This window comes from Phacochoerus africanus, chromosome 4 (genome assembly GCF_016906955.1).
Source record: "Phacochoerus africanus isolate WHEZ1 chromosome 4, ROS_Pafr_v1, whole genome shotgun sequence".
NCBI lineage: Eukaryota > Metazoa > Chordata > Mammalia > Artiodactyla > Suidae > Phacochoerus > Phacochoerus africanus.
Window position 1 is genome coordinate 70,176,102 of NC_062547.1, and position 22,157 is coordinate 70,198,258.

At 49.4% G+C, this 22,157-nt stretch overlaps 1 protein-coding gene across 2 annotated transcripts in view; it reads left to right on the forward strand.

The window, feature by feature from the left end:
* LDLR (low density lipoprotein receptor) overlaps nucleotides 1-22,157 on the forward strand; it is a 37,022-nt gene that overhangs the window by 10,935 nt on the left and 3,930 nt on the right. Inside the window, exons 2-15 of one of the 2 annotated variants that reach the window (XM_047777103.1) lie at nucleotides 32-154; nucleotides 1,265-1,387; nucleotides 2,350-2,736; nucleotides 6,659-6,781; nucleotides 8,808-8,930; nucleotides 10,880-10,999; nucleotides 11,705-11,830; nucleotides 14,588-14,759; nucleotides 14,853-15,080; nucleotides 16,043-16,161; nucleotides 16,452-16,591; nucleotides 18,108-18,249; nucleotides 18,349-18,501; nucleotides 19,441-19,560. In XM_047777103.1, coding sequence (XP_047633059.1) covers nucleotides 32-154; nucleotides 1,265-1,387; nucleotides 2,350-2,736; nucleotides 6,659-6,781; nucleotides 8,808-8,930; nucleotides 10,880-10,999; nucleotides 11,705-11,830; nucleotides 14,588-14,759; nucleotides 14,853-15,080; nucleotides 16,043-16,161; nucleotides 16,452-16,591; nucleotides 18,108-18,249; nucleotides 18,349-18,501; nucleotides 19,441-19,560 — 2,199 coding nt within the window. The remainder of the gene's footprint in view (nucleotides 1-31; nucleotides 155-1,264; nucleotides 1,388-2,349; nucleotides 2,737-6,658; nucleotides 6,782-8,807; nucleotides 8,931-10,879; nucleotides 11,000-11,704; nucleotides 11,831-14,587; nucleotides 14,760-14,852; nucleotides 15,081-16,042; nucleotides 16,162-16,451; nucleotides 16,592-18,107; nucleotides 18,250-18,348; nucleotides 18,502-19,440; nucleotides 19,561-22,157) is intronic. The other variant, XM_047777104.1, reaches the window with a different exon arrangement.

Sequence of the window (22,157 nt, forward strand, 5' to 3'; positions counted from 1 at the left end):
GATGCTTCATTTCCTTTTCCTTCTCTCTCAGTGGAAGAGAAATGTGGGAGAAACGAGTTCCAGTGCCAAGACGGGAAATGCATCTCCTACAAGTGGATTTGCGATGGGAACACCGAGTGCAAGGACGGGTCCGATGAGTCCGTGGAGACGTGCAGTGAGTCCCCTTGGGTTGTGACCTTTCTGACCATGGTGGGTGATAGACTCAGTGGGAATCAGCTTGTGTATTGATGCTTTCTGCTGTGAATTAGGATGTGGGCGGAGAAGGTATTTCTGGAACTTTCCTTTAATGGCCCCCCTTTTTTTTTTAAATGAGATGAAATAGGATTTTTTTTTTTTTTTGTATTTTTACCTCATATGGAGGTTCCCAGGCTAGGGGGCTAACCGGAGCTGTAGCCGATGGCCTACACCACAGCCACAGCAATGCCAGATCTGAGCTTCGTCTGCGACCTATACCACAGCTCATGGTAACGCTGGACCCTTAACCCACTGAGTGAGGCCAGGGATCGAACCTGCGTCCTCATGGATGCTTGTTGGGTTCGTTTCCACTGAGCCACAACTGGAACTCCTAGATTCTTTTCTAGTATAGTTATTACAAGATATTGAATATAGTTTCCTGTGCTATGCAGTAGGTCCTTGTCGTCTATCTATTTAATATGTAGTGTTGTGTATCTGTTAATTCCAAACTCCTAATTTATCCCTATAGCCCTTACCAACTGGTCACTTAATTTTTTTCCAATTTAATATAATTTTTATTTTATTTTATTTATTTATTTTTGTCTTTTTGCCTTTTCTTGAGCCGCTCCTGTGGCATATGGAGGTTCCCAGGCTAGGGGTCGAATCGGAGCTGTAGCCACTGGCCTATGCCAGAGCCACAGCAAGGCAGGATCTGAGCCATGTCTGCGACCTACACCACAGCTCACAGCAACACCAGATCCTTAACCCACTGAGCAAGGGCAGGGATCGAACCCGCAACCTCATGGTTCCTAGTCGGATTCGTTAACCACTGAGCCACCACGGGAACTCCTATAATTTTTATTTTATTAAATAAAATGTAAAGGGGAGCTCACTACCCACTTTTGGCTGCTCCCATAGCATGCAGAAGTTCCCAGGCCAGCGATGGAACCTGAGCCACAGCAGTGACAATGCCAGATCCTTAACCATTAGGCCACCAGGGAACTCCAGGTTTTTTCCTTTGCAAAGCCCAGACTGGCAAGGCAGGTTGGTCTTCCTATGAGTTAAGGGTCAATGCTGTTTTCTCCCACAGTGTCTGTCACCTGCAAGATAGGGGACTTTAGCTGTGGGGGCCGTGTCAACCGCTGCATTCCTGAGTCTTGGAGGTGTGACGGTCAGCAGGACTGCGAGAATGGCTCAGATGAGGAAGGCTGTTGTAAGTGGGGTCCCTCACCTCATGGGCCATGGGCCTCAGCCACGTCCAAGTAACCCGACCAGATTCTGGTCTGAGGTCAGAATTTGTTCCTCCAGCTGAGAGTTCCACAAAGAAACAAGGCTGATAGTTTCAGACGGGAAGGCATGTGGCAGCTGGCTCTTTGATTTTATTCATTATTTATAATTTCTTTTTCAGCTATATAAACTTTTTTTTTTTTTTGGCCGCATCTATGGCATGTGGAAATTCCTAGGCCAGGGATCAAACCTGTGCCACAGCAGTGACAACCCTGGATCATTAACCCACTGAGCCACTGGGGAACTCTTGTATAGACATGTCTTTCACGAAGTGAGGCTCTTTAAAAAAAAGAAAAACCTCTGGACAGAGAACTATACTCAATATATTGTAATAACCTATAATGGGAGAGAATGTAAAAGGAAGAGAAATATATATATATATATTTCTCTCCCTCTTTTTTTTATTTGGTCACATCCACTGCATATCAAGTTCCCAGGCCAGGGACTGAATTCAAGGTGCAGCTGCAACCCACTGCACAGCAGTGACAACTGCCAGATCCTTAACCTGCTGAACTACCAGAGAACTCCCTCTTTTTCATGTTCTTTTCCATTATAGTTTATTACAAGAAATTGAACGTGGATCCCTGTGCAAACTCTTAAATAGTGCTTCCCATGTGCCCAGCCCAGCCTGGGAACTTTACACACATACCTCACAGTAACACCTTGAGACACGAACAGACGTCCGAGGCATTGAGAGGGCCGGGAGCTGGGTGGGTATCTGGGTAGGGCAGTGGTTCCAAATCCAGGGCCCCTGACTACTACCCCAGGTCCACTCACTGGGCTTGGCCTGTCCTGGGCTCAGTGTCCCCATCTATGCAGTGGGCTGGTGTGGGGGTGGAGTGGGGCCTCCCCGGTAACCTGGCTGTGATCTTCTGTCTATTTCTGAAGCCCCCAAGACGTGCTCCCAGGATGAGTTCCGCTGCCAGGACGGCAAGTGCATCGCCCCAAAGTTTGTCTGTGACTCGGACCGGGACTGCCTGGACGGCTCGGATGAAGCATCCTGCCCCACACCCACCTGCGGCCCCGCCAGCTTCCAGTGCAACAGCTCCACCTGCATCCCTGAGCTGTGGGCCTGTGACGGTGACCCTGACTGCGAGGATGGCTCAGACGAGTGGCCACAGTACTGCAGGAGCCACAGCTCATCACTCCCCGAGAGGAGCAACAACCCCTGCTCAGCCCTCGAGTTCCACTGCCACAGTGGCGAGTGCATCCACTCCAGCTGGCGCTGCGACGGAGACACTGACTGCAAGGACAAGTCTGACGAGGAGAACTGCGGTAGGGGCGCCTTGGGGATCCCTTCACCTGTCCCTGGGCCCTCCTGTGTGGGGGGTGGGGGGCTGGCCAGTGCCTTTAGGTGGTTCTGATCTTGGAGAGACAGCTGTGAGTGATGGCTCGAAGCAAGATCTTAATTCTCTGCTCGGGAATCAAACCTGGGCAGCCTGGGTGTTCCGTGGTGGCTCAGTGGTTAACGAATCTGACTAGGAACCATGAGGTTGCGGGTTCGATCCCTGGCCTTGCTCAGTGGGTTAAGGATCTGGCGTTGCTGTGAGCTGTGGTGTAGGTCACAGGCTAGGACTGGATCTCGAGTGGCTGTGGCTGTGGTGTCGGCCAGCAGCTACAGTCCCCCAGTTTGACCCCTAGCCTGGGAACTTCCACATGCTGTGCGTGTGGCCCTAAAAAGACCGAAAAAAGAAAAAGTAGTTTATTTAAGTCAGAGCAAAGCAGTAATCCACACCCAAAAGAGGAGTGCTGGTGTTCCCCCCCTCCCCCCGAATGAAGAGCGAGCCAGAGAGGTGATTTAAACCACTTTATAGACGGGTCTACTGGGTCTTTGTTTTCCTTTGACCAGTTATCCTATTTTATTTCTCACACCTGACCAGACCCAGGGTCCTCCCTGATCTGCATGTGCAGCTTTTGGTCAAGATGGATTTCAGAGCAAAGAGTTATGGGAGGGCATCAGGACCTACTATTGCCTGGTACCCACCTCCGTTTTTGACCCCCCGGAGTCTCTCTGTGTATGTATAACTGGGGAGGTCTTCTTGACCCCAGGAGTAATTGAAGTAGTCAGCTTATCTCTCTATACTAGGTAGTTCCCGTCGTGGTTCAGTGGTAAGGAACCTGACTAGTATCCATTAGGACGCAGATTTGAACCCTGTCCTCACTCAGTAGGTTAAGGATCTGGTGTTGCCGTGAGTTCTGTAGGTTGCAGACTCAGCTGGAACCTGGTGTTGCTGTGGCTGTGATCTAGGCCGGCAGTGGCAGCAGCAGCAGCAGCTCCGATTCGACCCCTAGCCTGGGAACTTCTGTATGCAGAGGGTGCTGCCCTAAAAAGAAAAAAAAACCTTTTTATTCCAGCAGAGCTCAGGTCCTGCCATTAACTTTCTCCTTGACATGTCAAAAAGAAGCAAAGCCCAAATTACCAAGCCTGACGTGTCCCAGCTGTTCTCAGCCCAGGGGCCCATCTACTTCCTACCTCAGTTCAATGATTTCGCATCACACAGCAAGAAAGTTGGCCCCATTTCAGGTTTCTTCCAATCTTTCTGATCACTTGGAGGACAAGCTCCGTCTCAAATGTCTCCTTAATTAGTCTCTTTTGACAAGGGGCACACACTGCAACCCGCAGTGTCTTTTTGTCCAGAAATCATCCTGGGCTCCGGGCCTGGCTGGTGACGTCCCTGCTGCGTCCCTTGGCCAAGGACTTAGCCTCACTGTGCCGTGATCCCCTCCCCTGTGATGGGGCAACAGCCTTGGCCTTCTCAGACCTTGGGCAGAATCCAGCGCCACCAGATAGAACTTGCTGTGAGGCTGCCCCGTGCACCAGAGCTGGGCAGTGTGGCTGGTTCCACCGAAGCCCAGAATTCTTAGGTTTATTTCGCTTTAACTAATTGAAAGTTAAATGGCCACGTGTAGTTAGTGGCTCCTGCATAGGAGAGAGTGCCAGTCAAGGACCTGGCCCTGAACGGAGGCCGTCCACCCATAGCTAATGATGTAGGAAGTTTCCCTCTTTCTGTTTCTTTGGTACCTTTGCCCTTGGGCACAGTTTTCAGAGTTGCACTCACTGTATAGTTGCCACTATACAGACTTTTTATTTGTTGTTTTTAGATTAACAAATCAGTATGTTCTTTTTTAAAAAAAGTTTATTATAGTTGATTTACAATGTTCTGTCGATTTAGATTTTTTAATTTTTTAAAATTTATTTTTATTTATTTTATTTTTTATTTTTTTTGCTTTTTAGGGCCACCCCCTCGGCATATGGAGGTTCCCAGGCTGGGGGTCTAGTCGGAGCTGTAGCCGCCAGCCTATGCCACAGCCACAGCAACTCAGGATCCAAGCCGCGTCTGTGACCTACACCACAGCTCACAGCAACGCCGGATCCCTAACCCACTGAGCAAGGCCAGGGATCGAACCCGCAACCTCATGGTTCCTAGTCAGATTCGTTAACCACTGAGCCACAATGGGAACTCCAAATATTACTTTTTAAGAACAATTAGAGACTTTGTCTGTGATTGGTTCTAAAACTGAACACAAACTTGGTTAATCCCCATGCCTTGAGCAGGCTTCCTTCATTCTTTACAGATGAGGAAACCAAGGCACAGAAAGGCAGAGTAGCCTTCTGAGGACACACACCTATGAAAACTATTCTTCCCATATGTACCCTACTATTTTAGCTGTCGTCTGAGTGCATTTTTCATTAGAATTAATGCTCAGTTGTGTTTTTGTTCCTTATTGCAAAGATGAACAAATGGTTTAAAAATAGAATCATGGGAGTTCCCGCTCTGGTGCAGCGGGTTAAGAATCTGACAGCAACAGCTCTGGTCGCTGTGGAGGTGCAGGTTCGATCTCCAGCCCTGTGCTCTGGGTTAAGGATCCAGCATTGCTGCAGCTGTGGCATAGGTTGCAACTGTGGCTTGCATTCGATTCTTGGCCCTGGGACTTTTTTTAATATGCCACAAGTGTGGCTATTAAAAAAAAAAAGAATCATTCTGGGAGTTTCCTTGTGCAGGTACAGGGGTTAAGGATCCAGCATTTCACTGCTATGGCCCTGGTTACTGCTGTGTCATGAGTTCACTCCCTGGCCCCAGAACTTCTGTATGCCATAGACGTGGCCCCAAAACACAAAAACAAAAGGATTCTTTTCTATCCTGTGAGAAACCATAATGGAAATAAAAAGAATATGTGTGTTACAGATAAAAGTGAGTCACTTTACAGTACAGCAGAAATTAACACAACGTTGTTAATCAACTATACTTCAGTAAAATTAAAAAAATATGATCATTCTAAATGAAAGGAAGCAAAACAAAGCAAAAACAGGATCATTCTATGTAACAGAAATTGGCACAAGATTGTTATTCAACTTTAATAAAAAAGTTTATTATAAATTGGCTGCACCCAAGACATGCACCTGAGGCATGTGGAAGTTTCTGCACCATAGCTGTAACTAGAGTGAGAGCAGTGACAAGGCCAGATCCTTACCCACTGAGCCACCAGGGAACTCCTGAGGGTCTGCCAGCTTTTTTTTTTTTTTTTGTCTTTTTTGCTATTTCTTTGGGCTGCTCCCGCGGCATATGGAGGTTCCCAGGCTAGGGGTCGAATCGGAGCTGTAGCTGCCAGCCTACGCCAGAGCCACAGCAACGCAGGATCCGAGCCGCATCTGCAACCTACACCACAGCTCACGGCAACGCCGGATTGTTAACCCACTGAGCAAGGGCAGGGACCGAACCTGCAACCTCATGGTTCCTAGTCGGATTCGTTAACCACTGCGCCACGACGGGAACTCCCTGCCAGCTTTTTAATGAATTTCCTGGTTTTTTGTGTTTTTTTGTTTGTTTGTTTGTGTCTTTTTGCCATTTCTTGGGCTGCTCCTGCGGCATATGGAGGTTCCCAGGCTAGGGGTCCAGTTGGAGCTGTAGCCGCCGGCCTACTCCAGAACCACAGCAACGCGGGATCCGAGCCACGTCTGCAACCTACACCACAGCTCATGGCAATGCCGGATCCTTAACCCACTGAGCAAGGCCAGGAATCAAACCCGTAACCTCATGCTTCCTAGTTGGATTCGTTAACCGCTGAGCCACGACGGGAACTCCATGAATTTCCTATTTTGAAACATGCATGTGAAGACAAACCAGAGAGAAGTCTAAGAAAAGTTAATATTTGTGTATTGCCCATTTTCTTCCACACTTGGCTCTGCCTCTCCCAGATATGGCCACGTGCCGGCCTGACGAGTTCCAGTGCTCAGACGGGACCTGCATCCATGGTAGCCGGCAGTGCGACAGGGAGTATGACTGCAAGGACCTGAGCGACGAGCAGGGCTGTGTCAATGGTGAGCCCTGTTCCATGGGGTCCTGGGCCTGGGGGAGATGTGGGGAGGAGCCTCCTGGGTCCTCACTGGCTGTTTGTCCTTGGGGAAATTAGTTGACCTCTCTGAGCCTCACTTCTGCTTATCTGAAAACTGTGCAAAATGAAAGCCCTACCTCAGGACTGTGAGAATGAGGTCAGAGTGTAGAGAGCTCATATACTTACCCTGAGTTACATGCAGATATAACTCCATGTAAAAAGCACTTTGCTGAATCTACAACATTGCAGTTCCTGTTCTTGGGAATGATGCCAGGAGAAACTTAGACCTGTGCACTGGAGGATAGGCCCTGGAACAGGCAGAGCAGCACTGTGCTAACAGCAAAACATTAGAAGCAACCCAAATGTTCATCAGCAGTAGAATTAATTTAATTTAATTTTTTTTTTTGGCTTAATTTTAAGGCCACATCCACGGCATATGGAGGTTCCCAGGCTAGGGGTCTAATTGGAGCTGTAGCCGCCAGCCTTCACCAGAGCCACAGAAACAACAGATCCGAGCCGCGTCTGCGACCTACACCACAGCTTGCAGCAACGCCAGATCCTTAAACCTCTGAGCGAGGCTAGGGATCAAACCCATGCCCTCACGGAAGCTTGTCGGGTTCGCTAACTGCTGAGCCACGACGGGGACTCCCATCTTGATTTTTAAGGGTACAGTTTGGTAATGCTAAGTATTCATCACCACCATCCAGAACTGTTTTTATCTTCCCAAATTGAAACTCTGTCCCCATTAACCACTAATTCCCCAAGCACTGACACTTACTGTCATACTTTCTGTCTCTCTGAATTTGACCCCTTTATGGACCTCACGTGAGTGGAATCATACAGTATTTGTCTTTTTGTGACAGGCTTCTTTCGCTTAGTATAATGACTTCAACATGCAACCATGGTATAGCAGAATTTCCTTCTTTTTTAAGGCTGAATAATATTCTATTGTATGGATGGACCACATTTTGTTTATCCAGTCATCTTTTGATGGACATTTGAGTTGCTTCTATTCCTTGGCCATTGTGAATAAGGCTGCTATGAACAGAAGTGCATGGAAATAATTATTATTTTTTTTTTTGTCTTTCTGCCATTTCTTGGGCCGCTCCTGCGGCATATGGAGTTTCCCAGGCTAGGGGTCTAATCGGAGCTGTAGCTGCCAGCCTATGCCAGAGCCACAACAACATGGGATCCGAGCCGCATCTGCAACCTACACCACAGCTCACGGCAACGCCGGATTGTTAACCCACTGAGCAAGGGCAGGGACCGAACCTGCAACCTCATGGTGCCTAGTCGGATTCGTTAACCACTGCGCCACGACGGGAACTCCAATAATTTTTAAATGGCAGTGTAGTCACACAGTGTAGTATCATACAGTTGGGAATCTGAGGCTACAGCTCTCAGCTGCTGCACAGGCCAAACCTCATAAACTTGGGCTTGGGAGCAAGAAGCGAGTTGCAGGAATTTACTGGATAGTTATCACATAAGGCTCAGAAACAAGCAGAATTCAACAATATATTGTTCATTCATACATGCTTGATAGAACTATTAATGAAAAATAAGGAAATGGTCAAATTTAAGATTATTATTGCCTCTGGGGGTAGCAGGATAGGATGGCAAAAACCACTGTAATTGTCTAGGTCAGGAACAGATAGTAAAGATCACATAGTAAGTATTTTCAGCTTTGCCAGCCATAGTCATAATGACAGCTGCTCTACTCTAGTATTATAGTGTGAAAATCACCATTGACAGCATATGAACAAATGGACAGGGCTATATGCCAATAAACCTTTATTTAAACAAACAAGCAGTGGGCCAGAGTTTCCCTGCTCTCAATGATGTTCTAATTCTTAAGCTGAGTGGAAGCTTCACGGGTGGTGAGTAATTATGCTGTTTTATTACCAAGTACATTTGCATCTATTCTTGAATCAATAAACTATCATATTAATCAAGAGCACTAAGGAATCTCCAGCTGCCCGGAAGCACCTGACCCTCCTTTGTGACTTTGATAGTGACTCTGTGCGAGGGGCCCAACAAGTTCAAGTGTCAAAGCGGCGAGTGCATCTCCTTGGACAAAGTGTGCAACTCAGTCAGGGACTGCCGGGACTGGTCAGATGAGCCCCTCAAGGAGTGTGGTAAGTCCCCAAGATGTGGGCTGCTGGCAGAATGGGGTTGGGACCCAGAAATGGGCACTGTGATGCTGTCAGGGACTGGTCTACCCAGGTCCGAGAATGCTGTGGTTGTGGGGGATAGTGGGCTGAGGTAAGTGGATTTCTTTTAAGTCTCAGTTTTCCTGACTGTAAGATGGGACAGTAACTGCTCACACATCCTAGGGCTGCTGGTGACCAGCCAATGTGATACTTATAATTTCAACAACGCTGTGATCCAGAGCCATTTAAATATTTCTGACTTTTTGGGCCACAGAGTCTCTGTCATAGCTGTTCAACTAGGCCCTTGTAGCAAGAAAGCAGTCATACGAATGCATACATATGCATATGAAACTTGAATTTCAGAGAACTTTGACATGGCACAAAATATCATTTTGCTCTTGATTCTCATTTTTCTCTTTTCTTTTTTTCTTTCTTTTTTGGCCATCCCATGGCACATGGAGTTCCCAGGCCAGGGATTAGATCCGAGCTGCAGTTGTGACCTACACTGCAGCTGCTGCAGTGCCGGATCCTTAACCCACTGTGCTGGGCCAGGGATCAAACCTGCGTCTCCGTACTACAGAGGTACTGCCAATCCCATTGTGCCACATTGGGAACTCAGGTTTTTTTTTTAATTTGTGATCATTTTTTTCCTCAACTATTTTTATTTATTTATTTTTATTTTTTGTCTTTTTAGGGCCGCACCCATGGCATATGGAGATTCCCAAGCTAGGGATCAAATCAGAGCTGATGCTGCCGGCCTACACCACAGCAACAACACAGGATTCGAGCCGCATCTGCGAACTACACCACAGCTCACGGCAACACAGGATCCTTAACCCACTGAGTGAGGCCAGGGATTGAACCTGTGTCCTCATGGATCCTAGATGTGTTTCTGCTAAGCCACAATGGGAACTCCCCTCAACTATTTCTAAATGTAAAAACCATTCTTAGCTGTGGGGCTGTGTAAGAACAGGTGGGGGGCTGACTTTGGCCCACACCTGGTGTAGAGGATAAGCACATGGATTTGGGGGCTGAGTGCCCTGGGTTTGAGTCCAGCAGTGTGATCTTGGACAAATCATTTAACCTGTCCATCCCTCAGCTTCCCCAGCTGGAGTTCCTTTGCCTTTAGGGATAACAGGGAGGATTAAATGAGTTATAAAAGGTGAAAGCCACATACCACTTATTACAGTCAAAAAATAATCAAATTTTTTAAATTGTAAGAAAAAATCAATAAATTTTTCAACCATTTTTAGTCGTACAGTTCAATGGTGTTAATTTTTTTTTTTTTGTCTTTTTGCTATTTCTTGGGCCGCTCCCTCGGCATATGGAGGTTCCCAGGCTAGGGGTCGAATCTGAGCTGCAGCCACCGGCCTACGCCAGAGCCACAGCAACGCAGGATCCGAGCCGCGTCTGCAACCTACACCACAGCTCACAGCAACGCCGGATCATTAACCCACTGAGCAAGGGCAGGGACCGAACCCGCAACCTCATGGTTCCTAGTCGGATTCGTTAACCACTGCGCCACGACGGGAACTCCCAATGGTGTTAATTTTATTTGTATTATTGTGTAAACATCACCACCACCCATCTCCAGAACTCTTTCATTTTGGGGATTAAATACTAAGCTCCCCAACACCCACCATCCAACTTTCTGTCTCTATGAATCTGACTTCCCTGGGGACCTCATGGTGGAAATATGCAGGATTTATCCTTCTGTCCTTGGCTTCTTTCACCCACTGTGATGTCCTCATGGTTCATCCATGGCGTCACTTGTGACAGTGACTCTCAAGTCCTCCTAGGAGTCCTGGTACTTAACCAGCTTCCTGGTCATGGTGGTGATGTTGATGACGATGACAAAATAGTGCCGAGTGGCAGGGGAGGAGGGGTGTCTGGAGGCCAGAGGGTGACTCACCCCCATCCCCCACCTGGTGCAGGGACCAACGAGTGTCTGGACAACAAGGGTGGCTGCTCCCATATCTGCAATGACCTCAAGATCGGCTATGAGTGCCTCTGTCCCGAGGGCTTCCAGCTGGTGGATAAGCACAGATGCGAAGGTAATGCCAACCCCGGGCCCCTTCTCTGGATGTGGGCAGTTCAAACCCTCTGCCTCCGTTTTCCCGCCTGTGAAATGTGCATGGAAGCAGTCCGCTCCTCACAGGGCTGGCAGGAGGCTTGAGCAAGATGCCAGGCAAGCCGGCCAATTGTTGCAGGCTTGGCCCTCTGGGAGTACTAGCTTCTTGCCTTTGGGGTTTAATAATTAAGAAAGAAATCTCAGCTGACGCCACTTTGCCCTGTTGGCTGTGCCCTGAGGTGAATGGTGAGGTGGCCACTGTTTGAGGTGATACTTGGCCGTTTCCAAGATTTCATTTCTTGGAGTTCCCATTTTGGTTTAGTGGGTTAAGGATCTGACTAGTATCCATGAGTATGTGGGTTGGATCCCTGGCCTCACTCAGTGGGTTAAGGATCTGGGGTTGCTGTGGCCATGGTGTAGGCCGGCAGCTGCAGCTGATTCAACCCCTCGCCTAGGAACCTCCATATGCCTCAGGTGCTGCCCTGAAAAGAAAAGAACAAATAAGATGTCATTTCTGAACCCAATGGTCACCGAGTCCCTGGCCCTGGAGGTCTTCCCTAGAGAGGACGGGCTGTCCCCCCATTTGCCACTGGGAGGCCCTGCTTTTGGTCCACATGCCCATGGCTGCATTTATGACCATCAGGGAAGATGCCCCCAATTTCTCCCCAAATTTCTCTGTGTCCCACAGATATCGACGAGTGTCAGGACCCAGATGCCTGCAGCCAGATCTGCGTGAACCTCGAGGGCAGCTACAAGTGCCAGTGTGAGGAGGGCTTCCAGCTGGAGCCTCTCACCAAGGCCTGCAAGGCCATAGGTGAGCTGGGGGAGGTGGCGGGAGGGGCAGAAGCAAACATGCTGGGGAATTTCGTCATCTGAACATTGTACCAAATGCAATGACCTGTTTGCTCCCAAGACCACACAGCCCAGTTAGGAACTGGGTTTGCTAGAGGGCTGCCCATACAGGTGGGGCTTCTCTGCTGTCGACACAGGTCAGTCTCACAGGGGACGGTGCGCAGCTCCCAGTCCCATGGGGGGGGGGGCGCTTCAGGAGATGAGAGGTGGAAAGCCTTGGCCCAAACAGCCTGCACCCACTTCAGCGAAAGGACTTAAAGCAAATTTAGTGAAAAGAGACCTAAATATTGTCTTTTGTTTTTTTAGGGCTGCACCTGTGGCATATGGAGGTTGCCAGGCTAGGGGTTGAATAGGGGCTACAGCTGCTGGCCTACACCACAGCCACAGCAACGCCAGATCCAAGCCGCGTCTTTGACCTACACCACAGCTCATGGCAATGCCGGATCCTTAACCCACTGAGCAAGGCCAGGGATCAAATCCGCCTCCTGATGGATCCTAGTTGGATTCATTAACCACTGAGCCATGATGGGAACTCCAAGAGACCCAAATATAATGGCTCATCATGAAACAAAATAGACATGACTGTTTCTCACATGACATTTAGGTTAGAACTGCAACTATGCATTGATTCTCAAAATTGCCTAAATCACAGAATCCTGTGTGTTTAGAGCCATAGCTGCCCTGGTGGAAGGGACAGGTTGCCTGGACATCCTTTGCTTTCTGTCATATTCCACTTTTGCAGCGTGTGTGATACCAAGGAGGGCCAATATTTTTTTCTTCATTTTTCATTTTTGGCTGCCCCACAGCATATGGAGTTCTCAGGCCCAGGATCAGATATTAGCCTTAGTTGAGACCTAAACTGCAGCTGTGGCAACGCAGATTCTTAACCCACTGTGCCAGGCCGGGGATGGAACCTGCGTCCCAGCGCTCCGAAGACACTGCCAGTCCCGTTGTGCCTCAGCAGGAACTCCAAGGAGGGCCAATTTTGCAGAAATATCTTAGAGCTGTTTCCCCAAAGGTCTCTTGGCCTTTTAAATCTCTCTCTCTTCTTGTCATCCCTTTTATTGGCTCCCTGGCCTCCCTCTGTCACATCCCCATATGTGAAACCCTCCAGCATTCGAAAGTTCACTTTCATCCCATCCTGTAAGGTCGGGTCCCTACAGATGCCATCCCAGCTGGACTGGTGTCATGGGAAGGGATATTCTAAGTGGGGTCCATTGGGTTGGTGAGTGCTGGGATCCTGGTTATAGCACAGCTCCCAGACTTGAGGCAACCCGGTTCAAATCCCAGCTCTGGAACTCACTAGCTGTGTGACCTTGGGCAGGTCACTTCCCCTCTCTGAGCCTTAATACTGTAAAGCAGGTTGACAGCAGGCGTTCCGGTTGTGGCTCAGTGGTTAAAGAATGTGACTAGCATCTGAGGATGCCCTTCGGAATCACTCTTGCATATATTTGCCATTATCATTTCTTCATCTTTTGTTCTCAAATGTAAAGTGCTGGGGCCCTGGTGTTTTAGTAATAGGTTTTACTGTTATTCACCTTTGGTAATGACCATTGAAAAGATAGTTTGGGAGCTCCTGTCGTGGCACAATGGTTAACGAATCCGACTAGGAACCATGAGGTTGCGGGTTCCATCCCTGGCCTTGCTCAGTGGGTTAATGATCTGCCGTTGCTGTGAGCTGTGGTGTAGGTCACAGATGAGGCTCGAATCCCGCATTGCTGTGGCTCCAATTGGACCCCTAGCCTGGGAACCTCCATATGGCGTGGGAGCAGCCCTAGAAAAGGAAAAAAAAAAAAAAAGACAGTTTGTTGTTCACAAGAAGAGGGGGCCAGCTTTGCGGGGCTGGGGTGGAGGCACATGGGGAAGCACCAGGAATGGTCAGGAAGCAGAAGGGAGTGAGGGGAATATGGGAACAAGAGCCTCTGCTGTGGTTTGTGGGAAGGAATAGGTAAACAGGCTTAGGATTGGCTAGTCTGAATAATTTCCACAGGCTCTGGGGCATAGATGCTGGCCCAGGTTGCGTGGCACCTGGCTCTGGGGTGACTGGGGCAGGCGGAGAGTGGGCCAGAGTGTGAAACCCAGTAAAGGAGGTGGTGAGGGTGTGGGCCAGTTAGTTTGCATTTGAAGTGAGTTTGCATTTGAGGCAAGTATCCAGCAAGCTGGAAGCCCTTGGAGGTTGGTCCCTCCCTGATCTACATCCAAACCACAGAGATGGAGTTCCCTTGTGGCTCAATGGGTTAAGGATCTGGCGTCGTCACTGCTGCGGCTCTGGTTATGTCTATGGTGAGGCTTCAATCCAGGTGCGGCCAAAGCAAAAATACCCCTGGAGTTCCTGTTGTGGTTCAGCAGGTTAAGAACCCAACTAGTATCCATGAAGATATGGGTTTGATCCCTAGCCTCGCCCAGTGGGTTAAGGATCGATCCAGTGTTGCCATGAGCTACAGTGTAGGTCCTGGATGTGGCTTGGATCTGGCGTTGCTGTGACTGTGGTGTCGGCTGGTAGCTATAGCTCTGATTCGACCCCTAGCCTAGGAACTTCCATGTGCTGCGGATTTGGCCCTAAAAAGATAAAAAACAAAAACAAAACCCCAAACACAAAACATGGTTAATACACCAGGCAGGTGCTGGGTGCCTCCTCTGATTCATCCAGACCCTGCAGGGTGATGGTGGGGGGCTGAGGTCCCTTCCCCTCCCCTGAGCGCACTTCGTGGCTCCCCAGGCACCATCGCCTACCTCTTCTTCACCAACCGCCACGAGGTGAGGAAGATGACCCTGGACCGTAGTGAGTACACCAGCCTCATCCCCAACCTGAAGAACGTGGTCGCCCTGGACACTGAGGTGGCCAGCAACAGAATCTACTGGTCTGATCTGTCTCAGAGGAAGATCTACAGGTGGGCCTGGGCCCTCCCCCGCCAGCAGCCCCAGACTCCAATTGTCTCAGGGCCCCTGGAGTTGACGCTGTCCTCCTCCTTCTCCTCCCGCAGTACCCAGATCGACAGGGCCCCCAGCTTTTCCTCCTATGACACCATTATTGGCGAGGATCTCCAGGCCCCCGATGGGCTGGCGGTGGATTGGATCCACAGCAACATATACTGGACTGACTCCATCCTGGGCACTGTCTCCGTGGCTGACACCAAGGGCGTGAAGAGGAAGACTCTCTTCCAAGAGAAAGGCTCCAAGCCACGGGCCATTGTGGTGGACCCTGTCCATGGGTGAGTGTTCCCAGGGCTAGGTGCACGAGGACATGGGCAGGGGTTCATGATGGGTTAAGGGTTATGGAAGGGGGGACGTTTATGCTGGAGTGGACCAGACTGAGTAGGGTGGGTTTGCCCCTAGCCCCTGCATCCTCAAGCTGTCAGAAAAGAACAGGGCCAGGAGTTCCCATTGAGGCTTAGCAGGTTAAGAACCTAACTAGTATCCAGGAGGATGTGGGTTCGATCCCCAGCCTTGCACAGTGGGTTAAGGATCTGGCACTGTCGTGAGCTGTGGTGTAAGTCACAGACTAATCTCAGATCTGCTGTGGCTGTGGTGTAGGCTGACAGCTGTAGCTCCAATCTGACCCCTAGCTTGGGAACTTCTACATGCCACAGGTGCAGCCAAAAAAATTTTATGATACAGATATATAGTTTTTGTCTTTGTTTTTTTCTTTTCTGGCCTCCTGGCAGCGTATGGACTTCCCCGGCCAGGGATCAGATAGGAGTCCTGGTTGTGACCTAGGTGGCAGGTGCAGCAGTGCCAGACAGATCCTTAAGCCACTGTGTCAGGTTGGAGGAGTGGGGGTGGGACCTGCGTCCCAGGGCTCCCAATACACAGTCAAGCCCATTGTGCCACAGCAGAAACTCCTACATATAGTTCAAAAGCCTGAAAAATTACAGAAAATTAAGTATTTATAAAATCCCTCAGAAAGTAGTATTCAGAGTGTGGATTCCAGAGCTCCAGTCCTCACACTGGAATGAAAACCTCCTTTTGTTCTCCAAACCCCTACAATCCTACAGGGTCTCCCCATGTTGTGGGCCCTGGAGTCAGCAAGGTCAGGAGAGCAGAAAGAATCCCCGGGGTCCCTGGGACTGACTGGGAGTTCTGGTCTCTTCCGCGTGGGTGGAGCCTCCCTCGCTGACGTCCTCTTGTCTGTCTGTGTGTCCCCGCCCCCCGCCCCGCCCCGCCGTTGCACCAGCTTCATGTACTGGACTGACTGGGGAACCCCCGCCAAGATCAAGAAGGGCGGCCTGAACGGAGTGGACGTCTACTCGCTGGTGACGGAGGACATCCAGTGGCCCAATGGCATCACTCTGGGTACGTTGGTGGGGCTGTGTCCTGGTGGGTCGGACACAGTCCAGAGGAGAGAGGAGATGGCCTGGGTAGCCCCCTGAGATTTTTATAACCCCAAACTGAGCTGCCTTGCCCCCCACATATCCGCATGTGGTTCAGGCTCCTGCATGGTTTAGGGGGATGGGGGGTGCGTCCGAGCTTCTTTCCTGGGCACATCTCTGCTGGGTTTGGGGGTCTTCCTCCTGGGGGAGCAGGGTGCCAAGGCCCCCAAGCATACTGTGTGACCTCTCCTTGTCCCCCGCCATGGGTTCTAGATCTTTCTGGCGGCCGCCTTTACTGGGTCGACTCCAAGCTCCACTCCATCTCCAGCATCGATGTCAACGGGGGGAACCGGAAGACCGTCCTGGAGGACAAGACGAAGCTGGCGCACCCTTTCTCCTTGGCCATCTTTGAGGTGGGTGCTGGGGGCAGGCGGGAGCTCCTTCTGCGCTTGCGCGAATTCACCCTGCGCTGTAGAAGTCTGTGCGCATGCGCTGACGGTGCCACATGCCGCCTCAGTTGTTCAAGCCAAGACCCAGTAAGAAAACTGCCCTGACCGTGAAGAGGTCTTACCCCTGGAATTATTTCCATTTTCTTCTTCTGGAGAGGGTCTTAAAAGGTCTAAAGCAGTAGTTTTCAATCAGAGGCCGTCCTGCCGCCTAGGGACATTTGGCAGAATCTGGAATAGGCCAGGGATGCTGCTGTGAGAGGGGGTGGGGGTCGGAGACCAGGAAGGCCTATCTGTCCTCAAAAAAAATGCTTCCATTCTAAAGAATGTTGCTGTACAGTTGACCCTGGAACAAAGTGGGGATTGTGGGTGCACAGACAAAAATCCGAGTATAGGAGTTCCCGTCGTGGCGCAGTGGTTAACGAATCCGACTAGGAACCATGAGGTTGCGGGTTCAGTCCCTGGTCTTGCTCAGTGGGTTGGTTAAGGATCCAACATTGCCGTGAGCTGTGGTGTAGGTTGCAGACGCGGCTCGGATCCCGCGTTGCTGTGGCTCTGGCGTAGGCCAGTGGCTACAGCTCCAATTGGACCCCTAGCCTGGGAACCTCCATATGCCGCGGGAGCGGCCCAAGAAATAGCAAAAAAAAAAAAAAAGAGTATAAATCTGTATCCATGATTTATGGATATCCATAGTTCTACATCTGTAGATTTAACCAAGCCAGGATTGTGTATTTATTACTGTGTTGTTCAGGGGTCAGCTGTATTTGTAAACCCGTGTTCAGGAGGCATGATTTACAAAAGCCAAGAGGTAGAAGTCACACAAGTGTCTGTCAATGGACGGTGATTGGATAAACACAGTGTGTCCACCCACACAATGGAACATTATTCAGCCTTAAAAATTCAGTTTCCTGGTGGCTCAGGGGTTAAGGAGCCCTAGTTGTCACTGCTGGCTCAGGCCACTGCTGTGGTGTGGGTTTAATCCCTGGCCTGAGAACTTCTGAAATTCTGAAACCTGCTATACCATGGATGAGCCTAGAGGACATGATGCTCAAGTCCATTAAGTGAAAATAAGTGGAATAAGTCAGGCACAGAAAGACAAATACTGTCTGATTTCCATTCATAGGCTGTCCCTGGAGGAGTCAGATCTGTAGAGACAGAAAGGATGGTGGGGACCAGGGGCTGGGGGAAGGGGAAGGGGTATTACGGTTTAAGGGGGCCAGAGTTTCAACTTGGGGAGATGAAAACGTTTTAGAGATGAATCGTGGTGACACTTGTCATAACATTGTAAATATACTTATGCCACAGAACTGGACACTTAAAAGTGGTTAAGCTGGTAATTTTACATTGTGAGTATTTTACACAATACAAGCACTGCTCTTTCCCCAGAGAACCCTAAGCTCCCGGGGTGTGAATGTGGAGACAGTGGTCCATGTTACGCCCCCATGGTTGATGGGATCTGTCATCTTCCTTAACGCCCTTATAGGATAAAGTATTTTGGACAGATGTAATCAACGAAGCCATTTTCAGTGCCAACCGCCTCACAGGCTCGGACATACATTTGATGGCAGAAAACCTGTTGTCTCCAGAGGACATTGTCCTTTTCCACAACCTCACACAGCCGAGAGGTAAAGATGGGGTGGTCACCCCCACCGCCAGTGCCCTGGAATTTTCTAGAAATTTTCTGACCTCGTTCTTGCCCTGTCTCCCTGCCTTTTCCACCTCAGGGGTGAACTGGTGTGAAAGGACCGACCTCCAAAACGGTGGCTGCCAGTACCTGTGTCTGCCAGCTCCACAGATCAACCCACGCTCGCCGAAGTTCACCTGTGCCTGCCCGGATGGCATGCTGTTGGCCAAGGACATGAGGAGCTGTCTCACAGGTGGGGGTGCTAGCCTGCCTTCTGCCACCCTTAGGGGTCAGCCCTGCAGCTGGACCTGCCTGAACCTCTCTTTGCTCATGTGTCAAATGGGAGAGCAGGGCCTCAGGAGGCCGTTGTGGTAATAAGGCCTTTACCCTAAGGTCTTTGTCAAATGCTGGTCCTATCAACACTGTGCCTGGCAGGTAAATGGACTCAGTTCACTGTTGGTGTCAAGTTTAGTCTTTCCCAGCTGTCCTGGAGGGGTGACTGTTTTAGATCCAGAAATTGAAGGAGAAGGTGGTTCCCTTTTGATTTTCCTCATCCTCAGAAAAAGCCTCTATTTGGGACCAGTGTATCCATAACACTTATGGGGAGTTCCCGTCGTGGCGCAGTGGAAACGAATCCGACTAGGAACCATGAGGATGAAGATGAGATCCATGGCCTTGCTCCGTGGGTTAAGGCTCTGGTGTGGCCGTGAGCTGTGTAGGTCACAGACTCAGTTCAGATCCCGAGTTGCCGTGGCTCTGGCGTAGGCCGGCAGCTGTAGCTCTGATTTGACCCCTAGCCTGGGAACCTCTATATGCTGCAGGTGCACCCCCCCCAAAAAAAAACCCACTTATGAACCTTTTTTTTTTTTTTTTTTAAATGGCTGCACCCACAGCATATCCAAGTTTCTGGGTCTCCCAAGTCAGGGATTGAGTCAGAGCCACAGCTGCAGGTTGAACTGGTACCACCACACAGATAAGCTTGCTCATTAACCCACTGCGCTATAGTGGGAACTCTAGGAATCTCCCTTTTAAACAACATGTAATATAAAAATGTAGATGTTAGTGGGTTTGTATTTTCACTGCATTTGTCTTCAGTTATTTCTTTGTGGCCCATGGCATTTGCTTCCTAGCCCTTGTCAGTCAGTAGCACAGCTTGCAGAACTGAGCACTCAGGAAGTGTTTATTCTTTCAGAGACTGAACCTGCAGGAACCACCCAGGGACCCTCCATGGTCAACTCGACAGCTCTGGGGCCAAAGCACACAGCCAGCTCTGAGCTCACCACAGCCGAGTCAGTGACGATGTCCCAACATGGTAAGGGCTGGGGCCACCCTGGCACTCGTTCATCGGGATGAGCATCTGGCGGGGCCCCTTTAGAGGCCACGAGCATCTTGGTGAAGAAACAGTGTTCTTAGTCTTAGTTGCTGTGCTGACTGTCTCTGGTATGGTGGCTGTTAATCCCAGAGTCCCCTGGGGAGGGGCCCAGGCATCTGAAATGTGATCAAGGTCTGTTCACTGCTGTGTTTTCAGGAGTCTGCCCAACAGAGCCAGGACTAGTGTGGGGCACATCGTGCACTTCCTGGGGCAGCATCTAAGTGGGGAAGGGTTACCAAAAAGCCCAAGACTCAATATTCTAATGCAGTATTTTTTTATATTTTGTGTTTTAGGGCTGTACCCATGGCATATGGAAGTTCCCAGGCTAGGGGTCAAATTGTAGCTGTAGCTGCTGACCTACACTACACCCCAGCAATGCAGAATGGGGATCCAAGCTGCATCTGAGACGTACAGCACAGCTCACAGCCATGCCGGATCCTTAACCCACTGAGCAAGGCTAGGGATTGAACCCACATCCTCATGGATCCTAGTCAGGTTTGTTAACCACTAGGCTATAAAGGGAACGTCCCAGTTTTGTTTTTGTTTTTTTAAATCAAACCATCAAAAAAAAAAAAAAATTTAATTCCTGTCATGGCGCAGTGGAAACTAATCCTACTAGGAACCATGAGGTTGCGGGTTCGATCCCTGGACTTGCTCAGGGGGTTAAGGATCCAGTGTTGCCCTGAGATGTGGTGTAGGTCCCAGATATGGCTCGGATCTAGCATGGCTGTGGCGTAGGCCGGCAGCAACAGCTCTAATTAGACCCCTAGCCTGGGAACCTCTATGTGCCACTGGTGTAGGCCTAAAAGGACAAAAAGACAAAAAAAAATTAAAAGAAAATAAAAATAAAAAATAAAATCATCAGGAGTTCCCATCGTGGCTCAGCAGAAACAAGTGAGGCAGGATTTGTATTAGTCATTTCCTCTATTCCTACAAATTTTGCTATTTTGTTCATTATTAGGTACTGGAATTAATTTTGATTTTAAAAAATAATGCAATATAGGGAGTACCCTGGTGGCTTAGTGGGTTAAGGATCTGGCATTGCCTCTGCTGGGCTCAGGTTGCTGCTGTGGTGCAAGTTCAGTCCCTGGCCTGGGAACAACTTACTCATGCTTCGGTCATGGCCAAAAAAATAATAATGATCATGCATTATAATGTTACTGGATTACTAAGGGGGGGGTGCTTTATATTTTGTGCTTGAACCAAGTCCCTTGTTCTCCTCAACTTAGTTGGCCCTCAAGGTCATGATCTACTTTCCCAGCTGAAGAAGGTGAGAGAGGGTGCTCAGTGAACTAGTGGAAGATCTGCTGTTCTCCATTTTGTCCAACAGAGGGCGTCTGACCTGGTTTTTAAACAGCCCAGAAATGGAGCTCCAGCATTCTGGCCAGAAAAAAAAGGCCAATCAGCAAGTTTCAGATGTTTTTTAATTCTCACAGTAGCTGAATCCTTTATTTAACCATAAAGATGAAACAGAAACTGCCATGGTTGAGAGAGGCCCAGAACCCTTCTTGTTGGAAGGACCATTGCTTGAAAAATCATTGTGCGGATGAGCCCATCTGAACTTCTCAAATTTGGCAAAGGAGTCTTTTTAAGGGAAAAATTTCTCAAAGACACTGCTGCTGCCCTTAATTATTTTTGTTATGAAGTTCCTTTTTTGGCCACCCACGTGGCATGTGGAAGTTCCCAGGTCAGGGACTGTACTTGTGCTGCAGCAGTGACTTGAGCTGCTGCAATGACACCACCAGATCCCTAACCTGCCAAAACACAAGGGAACTCCATGAAGTTTCTTTTTTTTTTCCTTTTTTACGGCCGCACCTGTGTCATATGGATGTTCCCAGGCTAGGGGTCCAGTAGGAACTATAGCTGCTAGCCTATGCCACAGCCACAGCCATGCCAGATCTGAGCCGAATCTGCAACCTGCACCACAGCTCACGGCACCATGGGATCCTTAACTCTCTGAGCGAGGCCTGGGATCGAACCCACATCCTCATGGATCCCAATCAGTTTAACCTCTGAGCCACGAAGGGAACTCTTAATATTTAACTCCATATACATACATGCAACAGCCAGTAGAATTAAAGCCCAGGGAGATTTAAAGATAACTGATGATGGTCGGTCACTATGCACTGGCATAACTGTGGCCCAGATGTAACTTGTGCAGTCTTACCAACCCATCTGCCTATTTGGGGGTCTTTAAACTTTCACTCTCATGGGCCCTCACATTGTTCAGCCCAGGTGCACATACCTGGTTATATGGGTTCCTCCCCCCATTATTTCTTATTAGCCAGGGACAGTTGACTCGTCTTTGGTGCGATCCAACCCAGGCACTGGAATTGCCGAGCATCATGGGGCCCCTGCCCCATCCAGACTAGGCTCCTTGTCATCAAGTGCAAAAGCTGGTTGAAAAATCACACCAGTGACCTCTGCAGCCACTGGGAATGTATTTGCAGGCTTTCATCTCAGAGTCTGGTGGCCTTGCTCCCAGGCCTCTAATTGAGGCTAAAGTACCCTCTTAAATTTGCACTAAATCTCATAAC